Below are 24242 nucleotides of genomic sequence, written 5' to 3' on the forward strand. Positions count from 1 at the left end.
CTTGATTTTTTTTTAAAGGAGCAATTTTTCTGACTGACTGAAATAGAAATTGAGCTTAGAAATATTAGGAATTTGGGGTGCAGATGGGGAGGCTGTTGGGAGTCCAGGAAATGTGGAGCAAATGAGCATAAAAGTTGGAGGAGGTCTGAGTGCTGACCCACCTGCAGAGAAGAGCCTGCTGGACCCTGGGCCTCCAGTGCACTTGCCGTTTAGATAACTAACATTTAAGCTGTTAAAATCTCAGACTCGGGGCTCCCCAAGGAGTAGGGACTCATTCCTAGGGAAATGCTGCTGAAAGCGAGAATGAGCTGACCCCTCAGCAGGATCTCAAGGACCGCCTGGAAGTTTGTGCCCTGTGCAGGGCAGGGGTCAGGCCTTCCAGTTGGCTTCCCTTGCTGGACTCGCATATGACCAAGTAGGGCTTGAAGAGGGGGGCGGTATCTTGACCACAAGTACTTTCCACCAGCTGCCATCTTGCCACACTTTTCTACAAGAGAAGTAGAAACTAGGAAAGCCCAGGACTTTTTCTTTCATTTCCATGTAAATACAGTGAATTTCCTGTATCAAAGTGATCTAAATTTGCTTTAGGGCTTTTTGTTAGGCTTATCTTTGTCATTTAACTGCAAATTCACCTTCTTGGATTTGGGTTAGAGGTACTGGCAATTTGCCCAGACTAAGGGTACTGTTTAAAGAAGTCTGCATTTGATTTTGGGTTGTTGTCTTCTTTTTGTTTTTGGCTTGTCTTCATGCTGATACAGTGAACAGCTCATGCATGTGTGCACATGTGTGTGCAAGTGAGAGCATGCTAGCAGTGGTTTTGGATTTATACACATAGGCCAGTGATGTGGTTATGAATGTATACACATTGAGTGCATGCTTCTGTGTGCACGCATGAGCATGCTGTGGTGTTTGGGGGTTCTTTTTATAGGTTTGTTTATTTTTTAAATTTTTTAGAGAGAATTTGCAGGTTATAGAACAATCATGCATGAACTACAGGATTCCCATACACCACACCACCACCACCATCTTGCATTGGTATGGAACATTTGTTACAATTCATACATTTTTATAGTTGTACTATTAATTAAAGTTTAACTTAAGTCTTACAGTGTAGTGTAGTTCCATGGATTTTTTTCAATCTTTATTCTGTTGCCATATATACAATCTAACATTTCCCCTTCTAATCATATTCAGATATATACTTCAGTGCTGCTAATATGTTCACAGTGTTGTGCTACGATCATGGCCATCCATTACAAAAACATTTCCATCATTCCAGATAGGAACCCTGTTCATTTTAAGCCTTAACTTCCCATTCCCTTTCCCCACCCTGTCCCTTTGTAACCTACATTCTATATTCTAGGCTCTGATTCTATGAGTTTGCTCATTGTAATTGTTAAAACTCAGTGAGATCATACAGCATTTGTCCTTTTGTCCTTGGCTTATTTCACTCAACATCATGTCTTCAAGGACTTCGTTCCTTTATATGGCTGAATAATATTCTATTTTGTTTATATACCATAATTTATTTATCCATTCATCAGCACATACACACTCGGTTTCTTCCATATTTTGGCTATTGTGAATAATGCCACTATGAACATTGGTATCCAAGTATCTGTTTACTTCCCTGCTTTCATTGTTTTAGATATATATCCATTAATGGGATTGCAAGATCATATGGTAGTTCTAAACTAACTTTCTGAGGAATTCCTAAACTGTCTTTCACAGCAGCCACACCATTTTACAGTCCCACCAGCAATGAATGAATGTTCCAGTTTCACAACATCCTCTCCAACACTTGTTATTTTCTGTGGGTTTCTTTTTTGTTTTTTAGTTTTTATTGAGATTGTTCACATACCATACAACTATCCAAAGAACCAAAGTATATAACCAATTGCCCATAGTACTATCATACAGCTGTGCACTCATCACTACAATTAATATTTTCTTTCAATTTTTAGAACATTTTCATTACTCCAGAAAAGAAATAAAGACAAAAAAGGAAACTCCAATCCTCTAATACCCCTAACCACCCTCACTCCATTATTGATTCATAGTTTGGCTCTAGTACATTTGTTACTGTTGATGAAATAATGTTAAAATATTACTAACTGTAGTATATAGTTTGCAATAGGTATATATTTTTTTTTGCTATATGCCCCTCTATTATTAACTTCTAGTTATAGTGTCATACATTTGTTCTAGTTCATGAGAGGAATTTCTAATATTGTGTAATCATGGACATTATCTAACAAAAGATTCACTATTTTATACATTCCCCTCATTTAGCCTCTAACTTTCCTTCTGGTGACATATGTGTCTCTGAGCTTACCCTTTCCACCACCTTCACACACCATTCAGCACTGTTAGTTATTCTCACAACATGCTACCATCACCTTTGTTCATTTCCAAATGTTTAAGTTCACCCTAGGTGAACATTCTGCTCATAATAAGCAACCACTCCCCATTCTTTAGCCTCATTGTATATCCTGGTAACTGATATTTCATGTTTATGAGTTTACATATTATTATTCATAGCAGTGAGACCCTGCAATATTAGTCCTTATGTGTCTGTCTTATTTCACTCAATATAGTGCCCTCAAGGTTTCTTCATCAAACCATTTTTTAAGACATTCCATCCTAAGTAAACAATCATTGGTTCCCTGTATAGTCACATATTTATGTATTCAGCCCCATTGCCACTATCTATATGAGGACATTTCCATTTCTTTCATGGGAAAGAGTCAAACAAGGTAGAGAGACAAAAGAAAAAGAAAAAAGAAAGAGAGAGAAAAAGAAACAAGACAGCTAGAAACCAACAAAAGGAAAGAAAGCATTAAACTAAAGTAGAATAAAGAGTCAGACAACATCACCAATGCCAGGAGCACCATACCCTTCCCTTATCTCCCCTCCTCCCATATGCATTTAGCTTCTGTATATTGCCTTTGTTTTATTAAAGGAAGCATAATACAATGTTTCTTTTAATTATAGTCTCTAGTTTGCATTGACTGTATTTTCCCCTCAATCTCACCCTATTTTTAACAACTTACAATGTGGACATTCATTTATTCTACCTCATGTAAAAACATGATTGTACCTTTTATCACAGTTGTTGAGCACCCTAGGTTTCACTGAGTTATACATTCCCAGTCTTTATCTTTTGTCTTTTGTTCTGGTGTCCCATATGCTCCTAACCTTCCTCTTTCAACTATACTCACAGTCATCTTTGTTCAGTGTACTTATATTGCTATGCTACTATCTCCAAAAATTGTGTTCCAAACCTCTCACTCCTGTCTTTTCCTGTCTGCAGTGCTTCCTTTAGTGATTCTTGTAGAGCAGGTAACTTCTTCACAAACTCAGTCATCGTCAGAGAATATTTTAAGCTCTCCCTCATATTTGAAGGACAGTTTTGCCAGATATAGGATTCTTGGTTGGTGGTTTTTCTATTTCAGTGTCTTAAATATATCATCCCACTTCCTTCTTGCCTCCATGGTTTCTATTGAGAAATCTGCACTGTCTTATCAAGCTTCCTTTGTATGTGATGGATCACTTTTCTCTTGCTGCTTTCAGGTTTCTCTCTTTATCTTTGATGTTTGATAATCTGATTATTGTCTTGTTGTAGACCTATTCAGTTCTATTCTCTTTGGGGTATGCTGCTCTTCTTGTATCCACAATTTCATGTCTTTCATAAGAGATGGAAAATTTTCATTGATTATTTCCTCCATTATTGCTTCTGCCGCTTTTCCCTTCTTGTCTCCTTCTGGGACACCCATGACACATACATTCCTGCATCTCATTTTGTCCTTAAGTTCCTGGAGATGTTGCTCATATTTTTCCATTCTTTTCTCTATCTGTTCTTTTGTGTGTAGGCTTTCAGGCACATTGTTCTCCAGTTCCTGAGTGTTTGCTTCTGCCTCTTGAGATCTGCTGTTGTATGTTTGCATTGTGTCTTTCAGCTCTTGTGTTGTGCCTTTCATTTCCATAGATTTTGCCAGTTGTTTTTTCAAACTTTCAATTTTTTTCTTATGTATGCCGAGTGTTTTCATTCTATCATTCATCTCTTTTGCCATACCTTCCTAAACCTTTTGAATTGATTTAGTATTAATTGCTTAAATTCCTGTATCTCAGAAGTGTAAGTTTTTTCCTTTGACTGGGCCATAACTTTGTTTCTCTTAGTGTAAGTTGTAGTGTTCTGTTGTCTACTCATCTGATTTCCTTGGTTACCCAACCAGGTTTTCCCAGACCAGAATGGGCTCAGGTCTCAGCAGGAGGCAATAGTATAAAATCTCCATTAGGGTTTGTCTTAGAAGACTGGTACACCATGTGAAGCCTCTAGTCACTGTGATTTTCTGCCAAGCAGGTGGTGCCTGTCAGCCTGCAGCTCCAGACTGGTGTAAGGAGGAGTGGCCCACAGCTCTTCCATGTGTTCATTGTTTATGTTTAGAAACACTGCTGATTTGGGGGTATTGATCTTGTACCCCAACACCTTGCTGAATTCATTTATTAGCTCTAGGAGCTTTGCTGTGGATTTCTCAGGATTTTTTGTATTTAGGAACATATCATCTGCAAATAGGAAAATTTTACTCCTTCCTTTCCAACTTTTGATACCTTTTATTTCTTTTCCTTGCCTATTTTCTCTGGCAAGAACTTCCAGTACAATGTTGAATAACAGTGGTGACAATGGGCATCCTTGTCTTGTTCCTGATCTTAGATGGAAAGTTTGTGATATTTTACCATTGAGTATAATGTTATCTGTGGAATTTTTATATATGCCTTTCTCATGTTCAGGAAATTCCTTCTATTCTGAGTGTTCTAAATGTTTTTATCATGAAGGGTTTTGCCAAAAGCCTTTTCTGCATCAATTGAGATGATCATGTGGGTTTTCCTCTTCATTTCGTTAATGCCATGTATTATATTAAGTGATTTTCTTATGTTGAACCACCCTTGTATATGAGGGATAAATCCTACTTGGTCATGGTGTATAATTCTTTTAACATGCTGTTGGATTCAGTTTGCTAGCTTGTTGATGCTTCTGGCATCTATATTCATATATTTCTCTATAGTTTTCCTTTCTTTAAGGTATCCTTATCTGGCTTTGGTATGAGGATGATGTTGGTGTCATGGAATGAATTAGAAGTGTTCCCTCCTCTTCAATTTTTTGGAAGAGGTGGAACAGAATTAAAGTTAATTCCCATGTGGATACACATGGTCCTGAGCTTTTCCTTGCTGGGAGCTTTTTGCTTACAGACTCAATCTCTACAGTATTTGGTTTGTTGAGATCTTATATTTCTTCTTGGGTCAATGTATGTACTTGGTGTGTTTCTAAGAATTTGTCCATTTCATCTAGGTTATCTAATTTATTGGCATACAGTTGATCATAGTATCCTCTTAGTGTCCTTTTATTTCTGCAGGGTTGGTAGTAGTCCCCCCTTTTCATTCCTGATTTTTGTTATTTGTATCCTCTCTATTTTTTTCTTTGTCTTAGCTAAAGGTTTGCCAATTGTACTGATCTTTTCAAGGAGACAACTTTTGGTTTTGTTGATTCTCTCTATTGTCTTTTTGTTTTCTAATCTTTGTTATTTCCTTCATTCTGCTTACTCTGGGTTTAGTTTGCCCTTCTTTTTGTAGTTCTTCCAGCTTTAATGTTAAGTCTTTGATTCAAAGTTTTTCTTCTTTTTCAATATAAGCATTTAGAGGTGAGAATTACCCTCTCAGCACTCCCTTCACTACATCCCAGGAGTTTTAGTAGGTTGTATTTTCATTTTCATTTGCCTCAAGATATTTCCTAATTTCTCTTCCAATTTCCTGTTTATCCTATTGGTTGTTTAAGAGTATGTTTGATTTCCACATATTTGTGAATTTTCCATTTCTCCCTCTGTTTTTGATTTCTAGCTCATTCCATTGTGGTTGGAGAATATATGTGTATGATATCAGTATTTTTAATTCATAGATTTTTGTTTTGTGACCCAATATATGGTCTATCCTGGAGAATGATCCATGTGTACTTGAGAAGAATTTGTATTCTGTTTTTGTTGGGTGAAGTGCTCTATATATGTCTGATAGGTCTAGTTGGTTTTGAGTATCACTCAAACCTTGTACTTCCTTACTGATCTTCTGATGTTCTATCCACTAATGAGAGTGGTGTATAAAAGTCTCCTACTATTAATGAAGAACCATCAATTTATCCCTTCAAATTTGTCACTATTTGCTTAATATATTTTGGGGCCCTGCCCTTAGGTGCATATATATTTATAATTGTTACAGCTTCCTTTTGAATTGTCCCCTTTATCAGTATGTAATGACCATCTTTGGCCCTCATAATGGTTTTTTATTTAAAATCTAATTTATCTGTGATTGGGGAAGCCATATGGACTACACTCCCATTTGTCCAGTGTATGGATGGATGAGTAGAAAAATAGGAGCAAAAAAAAAAAAGGGGGCACCCAGTGTTCTTTTTTACCTTAATTGTTATTTTTCACTTTAATTTTTATTCTTATTATTTTTGTGTGTGTAATAATGAAAATGTTCAAAAATTAATTTTGCTCATGAACGCACAACTATATAATGGTACTGTGAATAATTGAATGTATGCTTTGTATGACTGCGTGGTATGTGAATATACCTCAATAAAAATGAATTTTTAAAAAATCTAACTTATCTGATAGTAAAATAGCCACCCAGCTCTATTTGGGTTATTACTTGCATGGTGTATTTTTTTCCATCCTTTCACCGTCATCCTACTTGTGTATTTGATTTTAAGGTGAGTCTCTTGCAGACAGTGTGTAGTTGTGTCATGCTTTTTTATCCATTCTCCAAATCTCTGCCTTTTGAGTGGAGAGTTTAATCCATTTACATGTCAAGTCATTATGGACAATGCAGGATATCTTCTGCCATTTTGGTATTTAGCCTTTGTAAGTTTTATACTTCTTTTGTTCCTCACTTCCATTAATGCCTACTTATCTATTTGAATTTTTTGTGTTGTATCCTATTGAATGCTGTCTCATTTCTATCTGGATATATTTTACATCTATTTTCTTTGTGGTACCCATGGGGTTAAAATTTAACATCCTAAGTATTTAACAATCATATTTAGTTTGATAAAAACAAATTCAACAGCATATTTTTCCTGTACTCCTCTATCCCCCATCAGGTTTTTTGTACTTGTTACCACTTATATCCTTGTATATTGTATGTCCAAAATCATAGATTTATCATTACTGTTCATGCATTTGCATTTTAGCACCCATAGGAAGTAAGAAGTGGACTTACATACCAAACAACACACTACAATAACACTGGCATTTACAGTTACTCAAATGGTTACCTTTACTGCCAGCTCCAGTCTGCTCTTGAAACCCTCCTGGGCATTTTTTCTTATCAATTATTGTTGTCTTCAACTCAAGTAGTTCTGTTTGGTTCTTTTAAAAATTTCTGTCTCTTTACTTAGACTCTCATATTGCTGACTCATTGTTTTCCTGATATCCTTTAGTTCTTTCTCTGTAGTTTTTCTCATCTCCTTGAATATTTTTTAATCATTTTATTGAGATATATTCACATACCACGCAGTCATACAAAACAAATCACACTTTCGATTGTTCACAGTACCATTACATAGTTGTACATTCATCACCTAAATCAATCCCTGACACCTTCCTTAGCACGCACACAAAAATAACAAGAATAATAATTAGAGTGAAAAAGAGCAACTGAAGTAAAAAAGAACACTGGGTACTTTGTCTGTTTGTTTCCTTCCCCTATTTTTCTACTCATCCATCCATAAACTAGACAAAGTGGAGTGTGGTCCTTATGGCTTTCCCAATCCCATTGTCACCCCTCATAAGCTACATTTTTATACAATTGTCTTCGAGATTCATGGGTTCTGTGTTGTAGTTTGATAGTTTCAGGTATCCACCACCAGCTACCCCAATTCTTTAGAACCTAAAAAGGGTTGTCTAAATTGTGCATAAGAGTGCCCACCAGAGTGACCTCTCGGCTCCTTTTGGAATCTGTCTGCCACTGAAGCTTATTACATTTCCTTTCACATCCCCCTTTTGGTCAAGAAGATGTTCTCCATCCCATGATGCCAGGTCTACATTCCTCCCCGGGAGTCATATTCCACGTTGCCAGGGAGATTCACTCCCCTGGGTGTCTGATCCCATGTAGGGGGGAGGGCAGTGATTTCACCTTTTAAGTTGGCTTAGCCAGAGAGAGAGGGCCACATCTGAGCAACAAAGAGGCATTCGGGAGGAGGCTTGTGCTGGTTTGAATGTACTGTGTCCCCCAAATGCCATTATCTTTGTGGTCTTGTGGGACAGACGTTTTGGTGCTGGTTAGATTTGCTTGGAATGTGCCCCACCCAGCTGTGGGTGGTGACTTCGGTGGGATACTCCTATGGAGGTGTGACCCCACCCATTCAGGGTGGGCCTTGATCAGTGGAGCCATATAAATGTGCTGGCTCAAAGAGACTGAAGAGAGTGCAGCTGTGAGTGACATTTTGAAGAAGAGCAAGCTTGCTAGAGAGGAACGTCCTGGGAGAAAGCCATTTTGAAACCAGAACTTTGGAGCAGACGCCAGCCACGTGCCTTCCCAGCTAACAGAGGTTTTCCGGACGCCATTGGCCATCCTCCAGTGAAGGTACACGATTGCTGACGTGTTACCTTGGACGTTTTGTGGCCTTAAGACTGTAACTGTGTAGTGAAATAAACCCCCGTTTTATAAAAGCCTATCCATCTCTGGTGTTTTGCATTCTGCAGCATTAGCAAACTAAAACAGATTTTGGTACCGGAGAAGTGGGGTGCTTTTGCTGCTGAGTTTGCAAATACCAAACATGTTGGAACGGCTTTTTAAATGGATAATGGGGAGTTTCGGGAAAAGTTGTGAGAAGCTTGATAGAAAAGGCCAAAACTGCTTTAAAGAGACTGTTTATGGAAATATGGACTCTAAAGATACTTCTGATGAGGACTTGAACAGAAATGGTGAATGTGTTGTTGTAAACTGGAAGAAAGGCGATCCTTGTTTTAAAGTGGCAGAGAATTTGGCAAAATTGAGGCCTGGTGTCAGATGGAAGGAAGAATTTAAAAGTGATAACCTGGAATACTTAGCTGAGGAGATCTCCAGACTACATGTGGAGGATATACCCTGGCTTCTCCTTGCAGCTTATAGTAAAATGCGAGTGGAGAGAGATAAACTTAGGACTGAACTCTTGGGTTCAAAGAAACCAGAAGCTGATGGCTTGGAAAATTACGAGCTTCCAGGGGGTGGAATCCCAGAAGCTACAGCCCAACGTGAGGATGTAACCAAACATGGAACCCAGCCACCATTTCAGTACAAGCCAAGATTGGAGATGGAATTATCCAGAAAGGATTTGTGGAAACTCCTATTGTCTGATGGCTTTGACCCCTGTGTGCTTCATGCAAAGCCAACAGAATTTTTGAGAGAACTTTATAGACAGAGCCGCTGCCAGTCTGGAGTGGAGGAGACAGACAAGGAACAAATTGCAGGAAAAATTTCTTCAAAGACAGAGCCATGGAGGTTGAGGTCTGGAGTCAAGAGGCCTTGGGCTGGGAGAGCAGAGCAGCCCACACACATGGAAAGGGTGAGTTTGCCCCGGAGGTCGAGGGCAGGCATTCCACCTCGGTGCTCTGGAAGAGTTTTGCCACCTCAGGTCCCAAAGAGGTTGGAGCACATTCCCAGGGAATTGGGGAGAGCCTGGCTGCCACCACACTGTTCTGAAGGGGTTGAGCGTGTGCCCCGGAGGTGGAAGGGAATCTGGGAGCTGCCCCAATGTTTGAGGAGGGTGGGGCCAAGAAGGTGGTCTCCCCAATGTGTGGATATGTTGGAGCACTCACCTAAGCGTTTGGAGAGGAAAGGGCTGCCGAAAAGGCCCTTAGGAAGGGTTAGACTCCTGCTCTCTCAAGCCCCAAGGATGCTACGTTGTTCTGTAAATGACTCTCAGACTTGGAAATCTAATGGAGTTTGTCCTGCAGGTTTTAGGAACTGTTTTGGTCCTGTTAACCCTGTTTTCCTTACTCTTTCCCCTTATGGCAATGGGAATGTTTATCCTATGAATGTCCCTCCTTTGTATATTGGAAGCATATAACTTGTTCTAAGTCCACAGATCCAAAGCTAAAGGAAAAGTATGCCTTAGGACTGACCACGCCTATATTTGATTTTGATGGGATTTTGTACTTAACTTTTGTTACCGAAATGGTTTAAGTTTTTGTGACATTGTGATGTAATGAATGTATTTTGTATTTGGAAAGATAATGTCATTTTGGGGTCCAGGGGGTGGAATGTGCCGGTTTGAATGTACTGTGTCCCCCAAATGCCATTATCTTTGTGGTCTTGTGGGACAGACGTTTTGGTGCTGGTTAGATTTGCTTGGAATGTGCCCCACCCAGCTGTGGGTGGTGACTTCGGTGGGATACTCCTATGGAGGTGTGACCCCACCCATTCAGGGTGGGCCTTGATCAGTGGAGCCATATAAATGTGCTGGCTCAAAGAGACTGAAGAGAGTGCAGCTGTGAGTGACATTTTGAAGAAGAGCAAGCTTGCTAGAGAGGAACGTCCTGGGAGAAAGCCATTTTGAAACCAGAACTTTGGAGCAGACGCCAGCCACGTGCCTTCCCAGCTAACAGAGGTTTTCCGGACGCCATTGGCCATCCTCCAGTGAAGGTACCCGATTGCTGACGTGTTACCTTGGACGTTTTGTGGCCTTAAGACTGTAACTGTGTAGTGAAATAAACCCCCGTATTATAAAAGCCTATCCATCTCTGGTGTTTTGCATTCTGCAGCATGAGCAAACTAAAACAAGGCTCTTAGGCACAACCATAGGGAGGCCTAGCCTCTCCTTTACAGCAACCGTCTTCCCAAGGGTAAAACCTATGGTAGAGGGCTCGACCCATCAAACCACCAGTCCCCTATGTCTGTGGTCATGTTAGCAACCATTGAGGTGGGGTAGGCGAATACCCCTGCATTCTCCACAGGCTCCTCAAGGGGGCACTACATCTTTTTTTCCTTGTTTTTCTTTCTTTTTTTTTTTTTTAACTTTCCCTTCTTTTTTAAATCAACTGTATAAAAAAAAGTTAAAAAGAAAACAAACATACAATAAAAGAACATTTCAAAGAGACCATAACAAGAGAGTAAGAAAAAGACAACTAACCTAAGATAACTGCTTAACTTCCAGCATGTTCCTACTTTACCCCAAGAAAGTTACCTAATATAGCAACATTTCTGTGAACTTGTTCCTACTATATCCATCAGAAATTAACAGACCATAGTCATTCCTGGGCATCCCCAGAACGTTAAATAGCTTATCTGTTCTTCTTGGATTATTGTTTCCCCTTCCTTAATTGCTCTCTATTACTAGTTCCCCTACATTCTACATTATAAACCATTTGTTTTACATTTTTCAAAGTTCACATTAGTGGTAGCATATAATATTTCTCTTTTTGTGCCTGGCTTATTTCGCTCAGCATTATGTCTTCAAGGTTCATCCATGTTGTCATATGTTTCACAAGATCGTTCCTTCTTACTGCCACGTTGTATTCCATCGTGTGTATATACCACATTTTATTTATCCACTCATCTGTTGAAGGGCATTTGGGTTGTTTCCATCTGTTGGCAATTGTGAATAATGCTGCTATGAACATTGGCGTGGAGATATCTGTTCGTGTCACTGCCTTCCGATCTTCCGGGTATATACTGAGAAGTGCAATCGCTGGATCGAATGGTAACTTTATTTCTAGTTTTCTAAGGAACTGCCAGACTGACTTCCAGAGTGGCTGAACCATCATACAGTCCCACCAACAATGAATAAGAGTTCCAATTTCTCCACATCCCCTCCAGCATTTGTAGTTTCCTGTTTGTTTAATGGCAGCCATTCTAATCGGTGTGAGATGGTATCTCATTGTGGTCTTAATTTGCATCTCTCTAATAGCTAGTGAAGCTGAACATTTTTTCATGTGTTTCTTGGCCATTTGTATTTCCTCTTCAGAGAACTGTCTTTTCATATCTTTTGCCCATTTTATAATTGGGCTGTCTGTACTATTGTCACTAAGTTGTAGGATTTCTTTATATATGCAAGATATCAGTCTTTTGTCAGATACATGGTTTCCAAAAATTTTTTCCCATTGAGTTGGCTGCCTCTTTACCTTTTTGAGAAATTCCTTTGAGGTGCAGAAACTTCTAAGTTTGAGGAGTTCCCATTTATCTATTTTCTCTTTTGTTGCTTGTGCTTTGGGTGTAAAGTCTAGGAAGTGGCCACCTAATACAAGGTCTTGAAGATGTTTTGCTACATTATCTTCTAGGAGTTTTATGGTACTTTCTTTTATATTGAGATCTTTCGTCCATTTTGAGTTAATTTTTGTGTAGGGGGTGAGGTAGGGGTCCTCTTTCATTCTTTTGGATATGGATATCCAACTCACCCAGCCCCATTTGTTGAAAAGACCATTATGACTCAGTTCAGTGACTTTGGGGGCCTTATAAAAGATCAGTCGGCCATAGATCTGAGGGTCTATCTCTGAATTCTCAATTCAATTCCATTGATCGATATGTCTATCTTTGTGCCAGTACCATGCTGTTTTGGCAACTGTGGCTTTATAATAAGCTTCAAAGTCAGGGAGTGTAAGTCCTCCCACTTCGTTTTTCTTTTTTAGAGTGTCTTTAGCAATTCGAGGCATCTTCCCTTTCCAAATAAATTTGATAACTAGCTTTTCCAAGTCTGCAAAGTATGTTGTTGGAATTTTGATTGGGATTGCATTGAATCTGTAGATGAGTTTGGGTAGAATTGACATCTTAATGATATTTAGTCTTCCTATCCATAAACATGGAATATTTTTCCATCTTTTAAGGTCCCCTTCTATTTCTTTTAGTAGAGTTATGTAGTTTTCTTTGTATAGGTCTTTTACATCTTTGGTTAAGTTTATTCCTAGGTACTTGATTTTTTTAGTTGCTATTGAAAATGGTATCTTTTTCTTGAGTGTCTCTTCAGTTTGTTCATTTCTAGCATATAGAAACATTACTGACTTATGTGCATTAATCTTGTATCCTGCTACTTTGCTAAATTTGTTTATTAGCTCTAGTAGCTGTATCGTCGATTTCTCAGGGTTTTCTAGATATAAGATCATATCATCTGCAAACAATGACAGTTTTAGTTCTTCTTTTCCAATTTGGATGCCTTTTATTTCTTTGTCTTGCCGGATTGCCCTGGCTAGCACTTCCAGCACAATGTTGAATAACAGTGGTGACAGCGGGCATCCTTGTCTTGTTCCTGATCTTAGAGGGAAGGCTTTCAGTCTCTCACCATTGAGTACTATGCTGGCTGTGGGTTTTTCATATATGCTCTTTATCATGTTGAGGAAGTTTCCTTCAATTCCTACCTTTTGAAGTGTTTTTATCAAAAAGGGATGTTGGATTTTGTCAAATGCTTTTTCAGCATCTATTGAGATGATCAATTGATTTTTCCCTTTTGACTTGTTAATGTGTTGTAATACATTGATTGATTTTCTTATGTTGAACCATCCTTGCATGCCTGGAATGAACCCCACTTGGTCATGGTGTATGATTTTTTTAATGTGTCTTTGGATTCGATTTGCAAGTAGTTTGTTGAGGATTTTTGCATCTATATTCATTAGGGAGATTGGCCGGTAGTTTTCCTTTTTTGTAGCATCCTTGCCTGGTTTTGGTATTAGATTGATGTTAGCTTCATAAAATGAGTTAGGTAGTGTTCCATTTTCTTCAATGTTTTGAAAGAGTTTGAGTAAGATTGGTGTCAGTTCTTTCTGGAAAGTTTGGTAGAATTCCCCTGTGAAGCCATCTGGCCCTGGGCATTTATTTGTGGGAAGATTTTTGATGACTGATTGGATCTATTTGCTTGTGATGGGTTGGTTGAGATCTATTTCTTCTCTGGTCAGTCTAGGTTGTTCATATGTTTCCAGGAAATTGTCCATTTCCTCTACATTATCCAGTTTGTTGGTATACAGTTGTTCATAGTATCCTCTTATAATTTTTTTAATTTCTTCAGGATCTGCAGTTATGTCACCTTTTTCATTCATTATTTTGTTTATATGGGTCTTCTCTCTTTTTGATTTTGTCAGTCTAGCTAGGGGCTTGTCAACCTTGATCTTCTCAAAGAACCAACTTTTGGTGATATTTATCCTCTCTATTGTTTTTTTGTTCTCATGTCATTTATTTCTGCTTTAATCCTTGTTATTTCTTTTCTTCTACTTGGTTTAGGATTGGTTTGCTGTTCATTTTGTAGCTTCTTCAGTTGATGCATTAGTTCTTTGATTTTGGCTCTTTCTTCCTTTTTAATATATGCATTTAGTGCTATAAATTTCCCCCTTAGCACTGCTTTTGCTGCATCCCATAGGTTTTGGTATGTTGTGTTCTCATTTTCATTCGTCTCTATATATTTAGCAATTTCTCTTGCTATTTCTTCGTTAACCCACTGATTGTTTAGGAGTGTGTTGTTTAACCTCCAGGTATTTGTGAATTTTCTAAGTCTCTGATGGTTATTGACTTCTAATTGTATTCCATTGTGGTCAGAGAATGTGCTTTGAATAATTTCAATCTTTTTAAATTTATTGAGGCTTGTTTTATGTCCCAGCATATGATCTATTCTGGAGAAAGTTCCATGAGCACTAGAAAAGTATGTGTAGCCTGGTGATTTGGGGTGTAATGTCCTGTATATGTCTGTTAAATCTAATTCATTTATCAGATTGTTTAGGTTTTCAATTTCCTTATTGGTCTTCTGTCTGGTTGATCTATCTATAGGAGAGAGTGATGTGTTGAAGTCTCCCACAATTATTGTGGAAACATCAATTGCTTCCTTTAGTTTTGCCAGTGTTTCTCTCATGTATTTTGTGGCACCTTGATTGGGTGCATAGACATTTACGATTGTTATTTCTTCTTGTTGAATTGCCCTTTTTATTAGTATGTCGTGGCCTTCTTTGTCTCTCAAAACATCCCTGCATTTAAAGTCTATTTTATCTGAGATTAATATTGCTACACCTGCTTTCTTTTGGCTGTAGCTTGCATGAAATATTTTTTCCATCCTTTCACTTTCAGTTTCTTTGTGTCCCTGTGTCTAAGATGAGTCTCTTGTATGCAACATATTGATGGTTCATTTTTTTTGATCCATTCTGCGAATCTATATCTTTTAATTGGGGAGTTTAATCCATTTACATTCAATGTTATAACTGTGAAGGCATTTCTTGAATCAGCCATCTTATCCTTTGGTTCATGTTTGTCATATTTTTCCCCTCTCTCTATTAATATCCTTTATTGTACCCATACCGAATCTCTTTAGTACTGAACCTATCTCCAAGTCTCTCTGTCCTTTCTTTGTTTCTCTGTCTGTAGGGCTCCCTTGAGTATCTCCAGTAGGGCAGGTCTCTTGTTAGCAAATTCTCTCAGCATTTGTTTGTGAAAAATTTAAGCTCTCCCTCAAATTTGAAGGAGAGCTTTGCTGGATAAAGTATTCTTGGCTGGAAATTTTTCTCACTCAGAATTTTAAATATATCGTGCCACTGCCTTCTCGCCTCCATGGTGGCTGCTGAGTAGTCACTACTTAGTCTTATGCTGTTTCCTTTGTATGTGGTGAATTGCTTTACTCTTGCTGCTTTCAGAACTTGCTCCTTCTCTTCTGTATTTGACAATGTGATCAGAATATGTCTCGGAGTGGGTTTATTTGGATTTATTCTATTTGGAGTTCGCTGAGCATTTATGATTTGTGTATTTATGTTGTTTAGAAGATTTGGGAAGTTTTCCCCAACAATTTCTTTGAATACTCTTCCTAGACCTTTACCCTTTTCTTCCCCTTCTGGAACACCAACGATTCTTATATTTGGACGTTTCATATTATCTATCATATCTCTGAGGTCCGTTTCGATTTTTTCAATTTTTTTCCCCATTCTTTCTTTTATGCTTTCATTTTCCATTCTGTCATCTTCCAGGTCACTGATTCGTTGTTCAACTTCCTCTAGTCTTGTACTATGAGTGCCCAGAATCTTTTTAATTTGGTCAACAGTTTCTTTAATTTCCATAAGATCATCCATTTTTTAATTTAGTCTTGCAATGTCTTTTTTATGCTCTTCTAGGGTCTTCTTGATCTCCTTTGTATCCCGTACTATGGTCTCATTGTTCATCTTTAGTTCTTTGAGTAGCTGCTCTAGGTGCTGTGTCTCTTCTGATCTATTGATTTGGGTGCTTGGGCTTGGGTTATCCATATCATCTGGTTTTTTCATCTGCTTTAGAATTTTCTGTTGTTTTTGGCCTCTTGGCATTTGCTGAATTTCATAGGGTTCTTTTAGGATTTGTAGACCAATTGAAGTCCTTATCTCTAATTTATCAGATCTACAGCTTCGTGGAGTACACTTTCTCTAACTAACCAGCAGGTGGCGTCCACGAGCCACCTGTTCTCCACAAGCCAGTTCTCCCCTGCTTTGCCTCTTTGGTGGGTGGGGCAGTGAGTCTTGTGGGGTCCAATTGGTGTACCAAGCTTGCGTGTGTAGTTGGTGTTGCCTACCCTGTATATGGGGCGTGTTTCTGGGCAGTCAGGGAAGGGGTGTGGCTCTAACAATCAAATCTCCCTGGTGATCCTAGAGTTTTAAAGCTGTTGCAATAGTCTAATCCTTCAGTTCAGTCCTGCCACAGTTTGTCTCTGCCACTTACCCACAAGTCCTTGGTATTGGCATATGGCTCCTGAGACTTGCAAGTGGGCCCCTCTTCCAGGCTGTGCACCCCAGGTCCTCTGTTGAGGGATGACTGTGCTATGTCACAGGTGAGTGCCGTCCCCCCAGGGCAGTTCTGGGCTGCTGGGCTCTGTAGGGAGGCTCCCAGTCTGCTGAAATGATGGCTGAATGGGGCTTTGTTAATTCACACTGCTCCACCTTCCCAACTCTGGGACAATCAGCTGAGGTTGTAGGGAAGGCTAATGTCCTTGCCCAGTTTTGTGGTGTGTGCATGTTACTTGAAGCGCTTCCGTCCCACTGGGTTGTCTGGGGCAGGTATGGGCTATGGGGCTGGTGATGGGCAGGAGTGTTTCCTGTCCACCAGGATGATGGCTGTGAGCAGACACCCCTCTTTTCTTGGGAAGTTGTGGTGTTTAGTGAATTTTCTCAGCCACTGGATTATTGCCTTTTGTCTCAGAGCTCTCTTAGTTCTGCTCTTCTTTTGACTTGCCCAAATTGCAAGTCTTTGAAGCTTTCTGTATTGGGCTTCTTAGAATAGTTGTTTTAGAAAAAGAAAAAAGGATTAAAAAAAAGGGCCCTCCTCAGAGATCTAATGGGTTATTGAAATGCTAAGAGACAAAGCAATTAGGGCCATTAAGGAAAGGTCCACAGGGCAGAGAGATCAGCTTTTCTTCAGGATTTGCATATGAGCCTCAGGGCCTGAGTTCTGCCCTTCCCCTTTGTATGTTCACCAGAACTCCAAAAATCCTCCGCTTTTATTTTGGAATTTTTCGTGTTGTTTTTTTTCTATGCCTGTCTCCTCTCTGCTGGGCTGGCTGCTCTCAGATTCTCTGGTGTCTGGTCACAGTCTATCTATGGTTGGAGTTTGGATCAGTAGAATGAGTTTCTGATAAGGGCTGCCACTGCAGTTGTCCCTTCTCCTTCCTGGAGCTGACAGCCCCTCCTGCCACGGGACTGAGCCTGGCAGGGAGGGGTGCGGGTCCCCAGGCCACAAAACTTACAGATTTCGCTGATCTCAGCAGTTCCACGCTTTCATGAGTGTTGTATGAAGTATGCCCAAAGTCAGATTGCTCTGTGGTGTCCAGTCCATGCAGTTCCTGGCTTTCTACCTACTTTCCTGGAGGAGTAACTAAAACATACAGCTCACCAGTCCGCCATCTTGCCCCGCCTCTCCTTGAATATTTTAAACATCATTTTCTTAAACCTTTAGTTTGGTGTGCCACATTCTTGTCTTCTTCTTAGGTGTTTTCTGGATTTTTATTTTCTTCCACAGGATGGACCTTCATTTCCTGTTTTATTGTTTGTACTTTTTTTTGTACACTGTACATTTTAATATTTTAAAATGTTTACTCTGGGATTTATCCCCTCTAATGCCTGTTTCTTGGTTTTATAACCAGCTGGTAATAAGATAGGAATTTTCTTGAGCTTCAACCCTCCTATCAGGAAAGTCTGCCTAAGATGAATGCAATGTATGCAGGGTTTTGCTATCTTTCATGGCCTCTATGTAGTCCTGGGCTTTTGATTGTTAGTTGTTTTGGAGTTCCCCTGTTTCCCATGGAACAGAGCTCTCCTGGATGTCTGAAGCCCACAGGTCTTTCCTCCTGGACTGTCCATCTCTGTAGTTTTTTACCCTGTTTGTCTCAAGCTCCTTTTCCCTGGAGGGCAAATTTTGGGAGGAGGATACAATGGAGAGGACTTTCCCAAGCCAGTCTTTCCTAGCCAAAAGATGTCCAGGAACCCACAAATGAGTGCAGTCCAGTTCCAACGTGCCCTAGGGATGGGATCAGGAAGGGTGCTAAGAGTTTCCCCAATGGCTCTGCAAAGCTGAGCTCTCCTGGCCTTCTCAGTAGAGGCAGCCATTCAACTAATTATACCCCTCAGCCCTGGGGAAGAACAGCTTCTCCAAGTCTTCACCACCACAGCCCCTGTTGGGGTGGGTTGAAATAACAGCTGCCATTAAAGCTGGTCTCCCAGTGATGTGAATTTGCTAAGAAGCTGTGATCAGTAATCAGCTGTGCTCACCCCTGATCATGAGGAAAAGGACTTTTATGCCACTTTCTGTCATCAGTGATTTAGGCAGGGACTGGACCCCAAGGCGGTGTCTTTTGTGAGAGTGGGGGATGGGCACTGCAGTTTATCAGCCTCTTCCTCCTTCACTTCCCTAGATGCTATACAGTGTTCTTCTGGCCTCTGGAATTTCAAAATAGTTGTTCCAAACAGTTCCAGCCTGATTAATAGTTGTTTTGGTGGTGGGACTGAGCCCTGGAGTTACGTACACTGCCAACTTCCCACATTCCTGCCTTTGGGGCTTTGGGCTTTATTCCTACAGGCTGGTGACATGGTTCCCGGATATTCCTGAGGGCATCCAGTGTCTGCTGTGGGTGACCTGCCAGATTTATTCTCATATGGTGGCTTTTCTGCTCCCCACTTCCAGGTAAATCATCTGACTGTAAGTGTGGGGGCTACAAAGGCACCCCCTTCCTCTGGGCACAAGACCCTGACATTCCAGAAACCTTTTGCTGAGCACATGATTGGTGGTGAGACCCTTGTCTGCTAGTGGAAGGATCCTCTGTCTTGGGGTGGCAGCTAGGTAAATCAGAGGTCACAGTGCTGAAAATGGTAATCAGCACCTCATGGAGTGCCAAGGAGTCCTGCAGAGAGATGTAGGAAGACTTCCTATAGGAGGAGTATTTTGAACCCAGTCTTGATGGCAGCATAGGACAGAGCTGGATGATAAAGCAGGGGAAGGACATCTCAGGCAGAGGGAGCAGGATGAAGGTCAGAGATTGTCAGTAGTCTGTGTGTTGCTTACAGGACACAGCTCTGGATGCCTGCAGCCCAGGGAGGGTGGTGTGGCAGGGATCAGCCAGGCTTCTCAGGATGGGTGAGGGGGAGCCAGCTAATGTGGATTCCCCTCTGGGGGTAGAACCTGGCAATCTGCATCCTTAACAAGTGGCCCGCCCAGGCAATGCGGCCACATTCTGAATTCAGAAAAATGCCAATGCAGAGCAGGAAGTCCATTCTGAAGATGTGGGGACTGAACATTATCCTGAAAATCATGGTGTCTGTTCCTGACCTCTTCAATGGGGAGGATCCTTACCTCAGGAAGTGGGGCCTGATTGTTTTCCTTGTTGTTTTTAGGATTATTGGCATCCATGGGAGGGTTTAAATGGTGAATGTGATGATTTGGTTTACACTGTGAAGTGGAGGGTGGATTACAGGGCCCACCTGGCAGCAGAGGCTCCAGCCAGGGGACTGCCACCATGCCTGGGCAAGGGCAAGAAGCACCTGGTCTGCATAAAAGGATGGGGGAGGCTGCCATAGACTTTAGGGAGAGCCTTGGGCAGTTGCATTCTGAGGGAGTGGGGACAGCCAGCCAGCAGTAGTCTGTGTTGGTGGTGGGTGGTGGCAGGCTGCAATGTGATGCTGCTGGTGAGTTGGTTTGTGTGGATGCAATAGATAGACCCATTCAATTGGTGGGCTTGCTGGTGGATGTTCAGTGGGTGATGTCTAGGGGACTGAGAGGACAAGGATGGCCATGTCACCCAAGCACATGGAGTGGCAGGAGCTCTGTGTGGGGGCTGAGTTTTCGTGGTTAAGAACTCAGTGTCAAGTGGGTCGATCTAATCTGTGATGGAAGATATCAGAGCTGCAGGAACAGCAGCTAAGCTGGCTTTCTTCCTGTGGTTCAGATGCCGATCTCCAGCACCAGAGCACCGGCCTTTCACACAAAAACCAGAACATGACTGACTGATGGCCTCCCAAGACCCCTGTGAGCCTGGACACCTGTCCTGTGGACTGTCCATTAGGGCACAAGCTGAGGCCACACAGTGATCCATCCTCCAATGTGGTCTGACCTTCTTAGGCAGCAAAGTAGCTGCCAGGGTGGGAGGGCTGGAAAAGAGTTTCTCAGTCATTTCTGGAGAAGAGTTTAGGAAATTCTTTAAAGGGTGATAAATCTAACCAACTTTTGTAATTTTACCTATCCTGGGCCTTTTAATGAGCTGATGCCTCAGATATACAGAACACTGGCTTCTGCACTCAATTTACTGTTTATCAAAGACACATGTAATGGAAGTCTTTTTATGAAAAACTAGGAAGATACTTTATTATAAGTGGAAGTCTACCTTTCCTGGAAAGCTAACATGTAAGTGTGTGTGTCAGTTGGTCAGTTGCTTGGAATATGCCACCTCGGGAACAAGCAAGAGGGGTCCATTGCTGGCTCAACATCACAGCCCTGTTAATGTACTGACCAGTGTGAGGTTCCTCGAATGGCTGGTGTTTGGACAGGTGGGTCCTCCTCCTGGGGACTGGGCTGGCCTTGGTCTTTGTGCACCCCTGGGGTTGGAAGGAAGAGAGTGGCATGATTCTACTTCCCCATATAGGAGAGGTTCTGGGCAGCATGAGGGTTGTGATGCTTCTCCAAGTAGGGCTGCCTGCAAGTCAGATTCCTGCCTGACACTTAGTACTAAAGAAATAAATTACTTCCATTCAAAAACATCTATTTTGACCTAGCTAAAATATTAAAGGATTTTGTATTAAAAAAAAAGGAAATTTTATTATCTGTTGGGTTGTGTATTGCTTAAAGCAGTGAAATGTTAATAGAATAGGAGATTGAAAATCCCTACTGAGCAGAGAGTCATCTCGGAATGCCAAGCTTAAACCACATACAAATGAAGCAACAACTCTCCTTTCTACTTGTCCTCTCAGATGTGAACTTGGCTTATTTCCTGTGACTTCTGACCTGTGTCATTTTCCCATCCCATACTCCCAAACAATAACCTTCTCTCTGTCCTCTCTAGTCCTCCAGCTTTATTGACAAAGAACACTTGATTCAGGGAACTGACCTTTGCCCCAGGTATAATGTATTATTAGCAAACTTAAGGTAATGTTACTCAAAGTGAAGGGGGTGTGGATTTTCTTATTTATGTCCTTGAGTAGGACAATTAAAAAAGGATACACTCAAACTCCTAGGTATTGGCAAAGTCAAAACTCTTACCTACATTGTGTAACAAAAGAAAACCAGTTATAAATGTTTGTTCTTGATAGTGGGAAATTCCAGAGTAAGAGGTTCTGCAAGAGCTTAGGCCATAGGTAGGGGATACTCACCTTTAGTTGTGTAAGTATCCTGGCATTGAAGAAAAAGTAAGTTCTTAGAAAGACCTTCATCAAGAAGCCACATAATTTAAATTCAAAGTGGTTCCAGGGTAAACAATTGAGAGCACATCCTCTTTTCTGTGATTAGATTTTGGACTCCTTGAATGCATGGGTTACTTGTAAAAACAGGGGCCTAAAAGCCTCCCATTCAGGGGCAGAAGTCTGAGTTTCAACTCTGGCTCCTTATTTTATGATGGTCTGAGTGAGGGGCCAGGCTCTCCAAGCTACCCAGGCCCCAGAATAAAGCAATTGTCACCTCTCTGGGATGGACAGGGGGTGAGCATCAGTCAAAACTGACACCTCCTGGAGCCCACGGCCTAAGTGCTTGTAACATCTCCTCACATGTTTATTGGAAACTCTTACTCTGGAATTTCCCAGCAGATTTTTTTCTTTTAGAACCTCATCATGGGTCACTAGCAGGTGTAACTAAATTTATGAGTATTTATAATAAGCAAATTGTTTATGTATAGACAGATATATACACTAGCTTTGTGAAGGTTATCAGGAAAGAAAGACATTAAATGGCTGATAGTACTGAAGGGACTCATTTTCTTTCTGGTTTTTGAAATACTCTTTACAATGGGCATATGGTTTATGTTTTTTATAAATGTGCACTAAGACAAGGAAGTATCATACTCTTTGAGAAATGGCCAAGACTTCCCTCTGCACCTGTGCCTTAAATGCTACCCCATCCCACCTCCTCCAGCTGGACCCATGAGTCTCTTCTGTCCTGCCACCTCCACCCCTCCTGGACTGCAGCATCTCTCCTCAGAAAATCCAAATATTCTTTGGTTTCTCCCACCTTCCCAGATAAAGGCGTCTTCTAATAAGGGTACATGCACACTCTGGAATATTCCACTATCAAGAACAAACATTTCTAATATATTTGACATGAGGGATCAATAGTCTTTGGTTAACAAACAGATTGCAAAACTTGAAGAAGAGTATTGGCCAAGTATGGTTAAAAATAAATAAAATTTTATATGTATCTATATATATATGGGTATATAGATAGAAAAAAGACTAAAAGGATATATTCTGGAATATTTACACTGGTTATCATTTTATGATTACTCATAATTATATTTTACTCATACACTTTGTTTTCTAGATTTCTATGATGAACATGTATTACTTTTAAAATCAGAATATAATTCAGAATAAATGTGATTTTTTAATAGAAAGAATTGTTTATTTATTGAGCTTGGGGCATATTAAATACACAACCAATTTCAAATACACATCTTTTAATTCAATTGTGATATGTTTTCACACACACAAAAATAACTGGCATCCAACAGTTGTCCTGAGGTGAAACAAGTTGCCTTATCAAAAAATTGTTGCAAATATTTTCATCCATGTTAAAAAGTAATGTTTATCCTGATCATGAAAACCTGTAACAAATTTAATTATATAAAACTCATTACTTGTAGTTTTCCCTTTGCAAAGATCAAAAAAAATTTACAAGTAACTAATATTTATCAGTCGTGACATAATCCTGGATCATCCCCACACCAAACCAGATGCTCCTTTAATTTTAAACCCATCATCAGAGACCAAGAGAGTCATTTAATTTTATACAAATTTCCCTGTGCCAAAAACGAAAGACCCAAGCGAAACCAAAACAAAACCCCAGGACTGACACCAATGTTCAGTATGCTAATTAAATAGTCACCCAAAATGCCATTGATGAAAAATAAAATAGTGGCTATATATCATTGAAATGAAATCCAAGAGGTTTTAACCCTTTGGCATTAGGAATCAGGATTTTTCCAATTGTGTGAATACAAACTACCTGTGTGCCAAGAGCAGAGAAAGTGGGCATGCCAGCACAGAAAGGAAAAGAGCTACCATTTGCTGAAACACCCAGAGAATAGGCTTTGATAGGAACTTCTTACAAGTTTAGGCAAAAACCAGAAAAACTGGTTACTAGCTGCTTGTGTCATCAATTTAAGTAGAGGTGACTGAGACTTAAGGTTCAATGTAAAAATTTAGGGGGGTGGGGAATGTATGTTGCAGCAAGTCTTATCTAAAAGCAAAGACAAGAAAGAAAGTATAAAAGTACCCACACATGCTTGCCTACACCATAGTCAGAGAGCTGTGCCATTAGGATGGGCAGAAAATATCCTGATGCACACTGGTTTTTTTCTCATAAGAAGTCAACAAAATGTATCTTTAACTACTTGAAGTGCAGGGGAAGGATCCCAAGAATGCAGAATATCAGAATATAACTTTTAGTGGAGTACTGTCAGCCCTTGTGCTGATTTCTTGAACAAACTGCACTTTATTAGGAAAATAAAAGAAAAAGACATAGAAAGGACCATACTCCTATATTTCATTTACAGTGTCTGAGTTCCAGAAGGACTGTATAATGGAAGAAGAATTCAA

At 40.2% G+C, this 24242-nt stretch overlaps 1 protein-coding gene across 1 annotated transcript in view; it reads left to right on the top strand.

Moving 5' to 3' along the window:
* Positions 1 to 22814, top strand: part of LOC119541677 (1-acylglycerol-3-phosphate O-acyltransferase PNPLA3-like) — a 37339-nt gene extending 14525 nt beyond the window's left edge. The window contains exons 8-9 of the mRNA XM_037845782.1: positions 19027 to 19131; positions 20390 to 22814. Of these exons, the coding sequence (XP_037701710.1) occupies positions 19027 to 19131; positions 20390 to 20447 (163 nt within the window). The 3' untranslated portion in view covers positions 20448 to 22814. The remainder of the gene's footprint in view (positions 1 to 19026; positions 19132 to 20389) is intronic.
* Positions 22815 to 24242: the final 1428 nt, after the last annotated feature.

This window comes from Choloepus didactylus, chromosome 8 (genome assembly GCF_015220235.1).
Source record: "Choloepus didactylus isolate mChoDid1 chromosome 8, mChoDid1.pri, whole genome shotgun sequence".
In the NCBI taxonomy this organism is placed as follows: domain Eukaryota; kingdom Metazoa; phylum Chordata; class Mammalia; order Pilosa; family Megalonychidae; genus Choloepus; species Choloepus didactylus.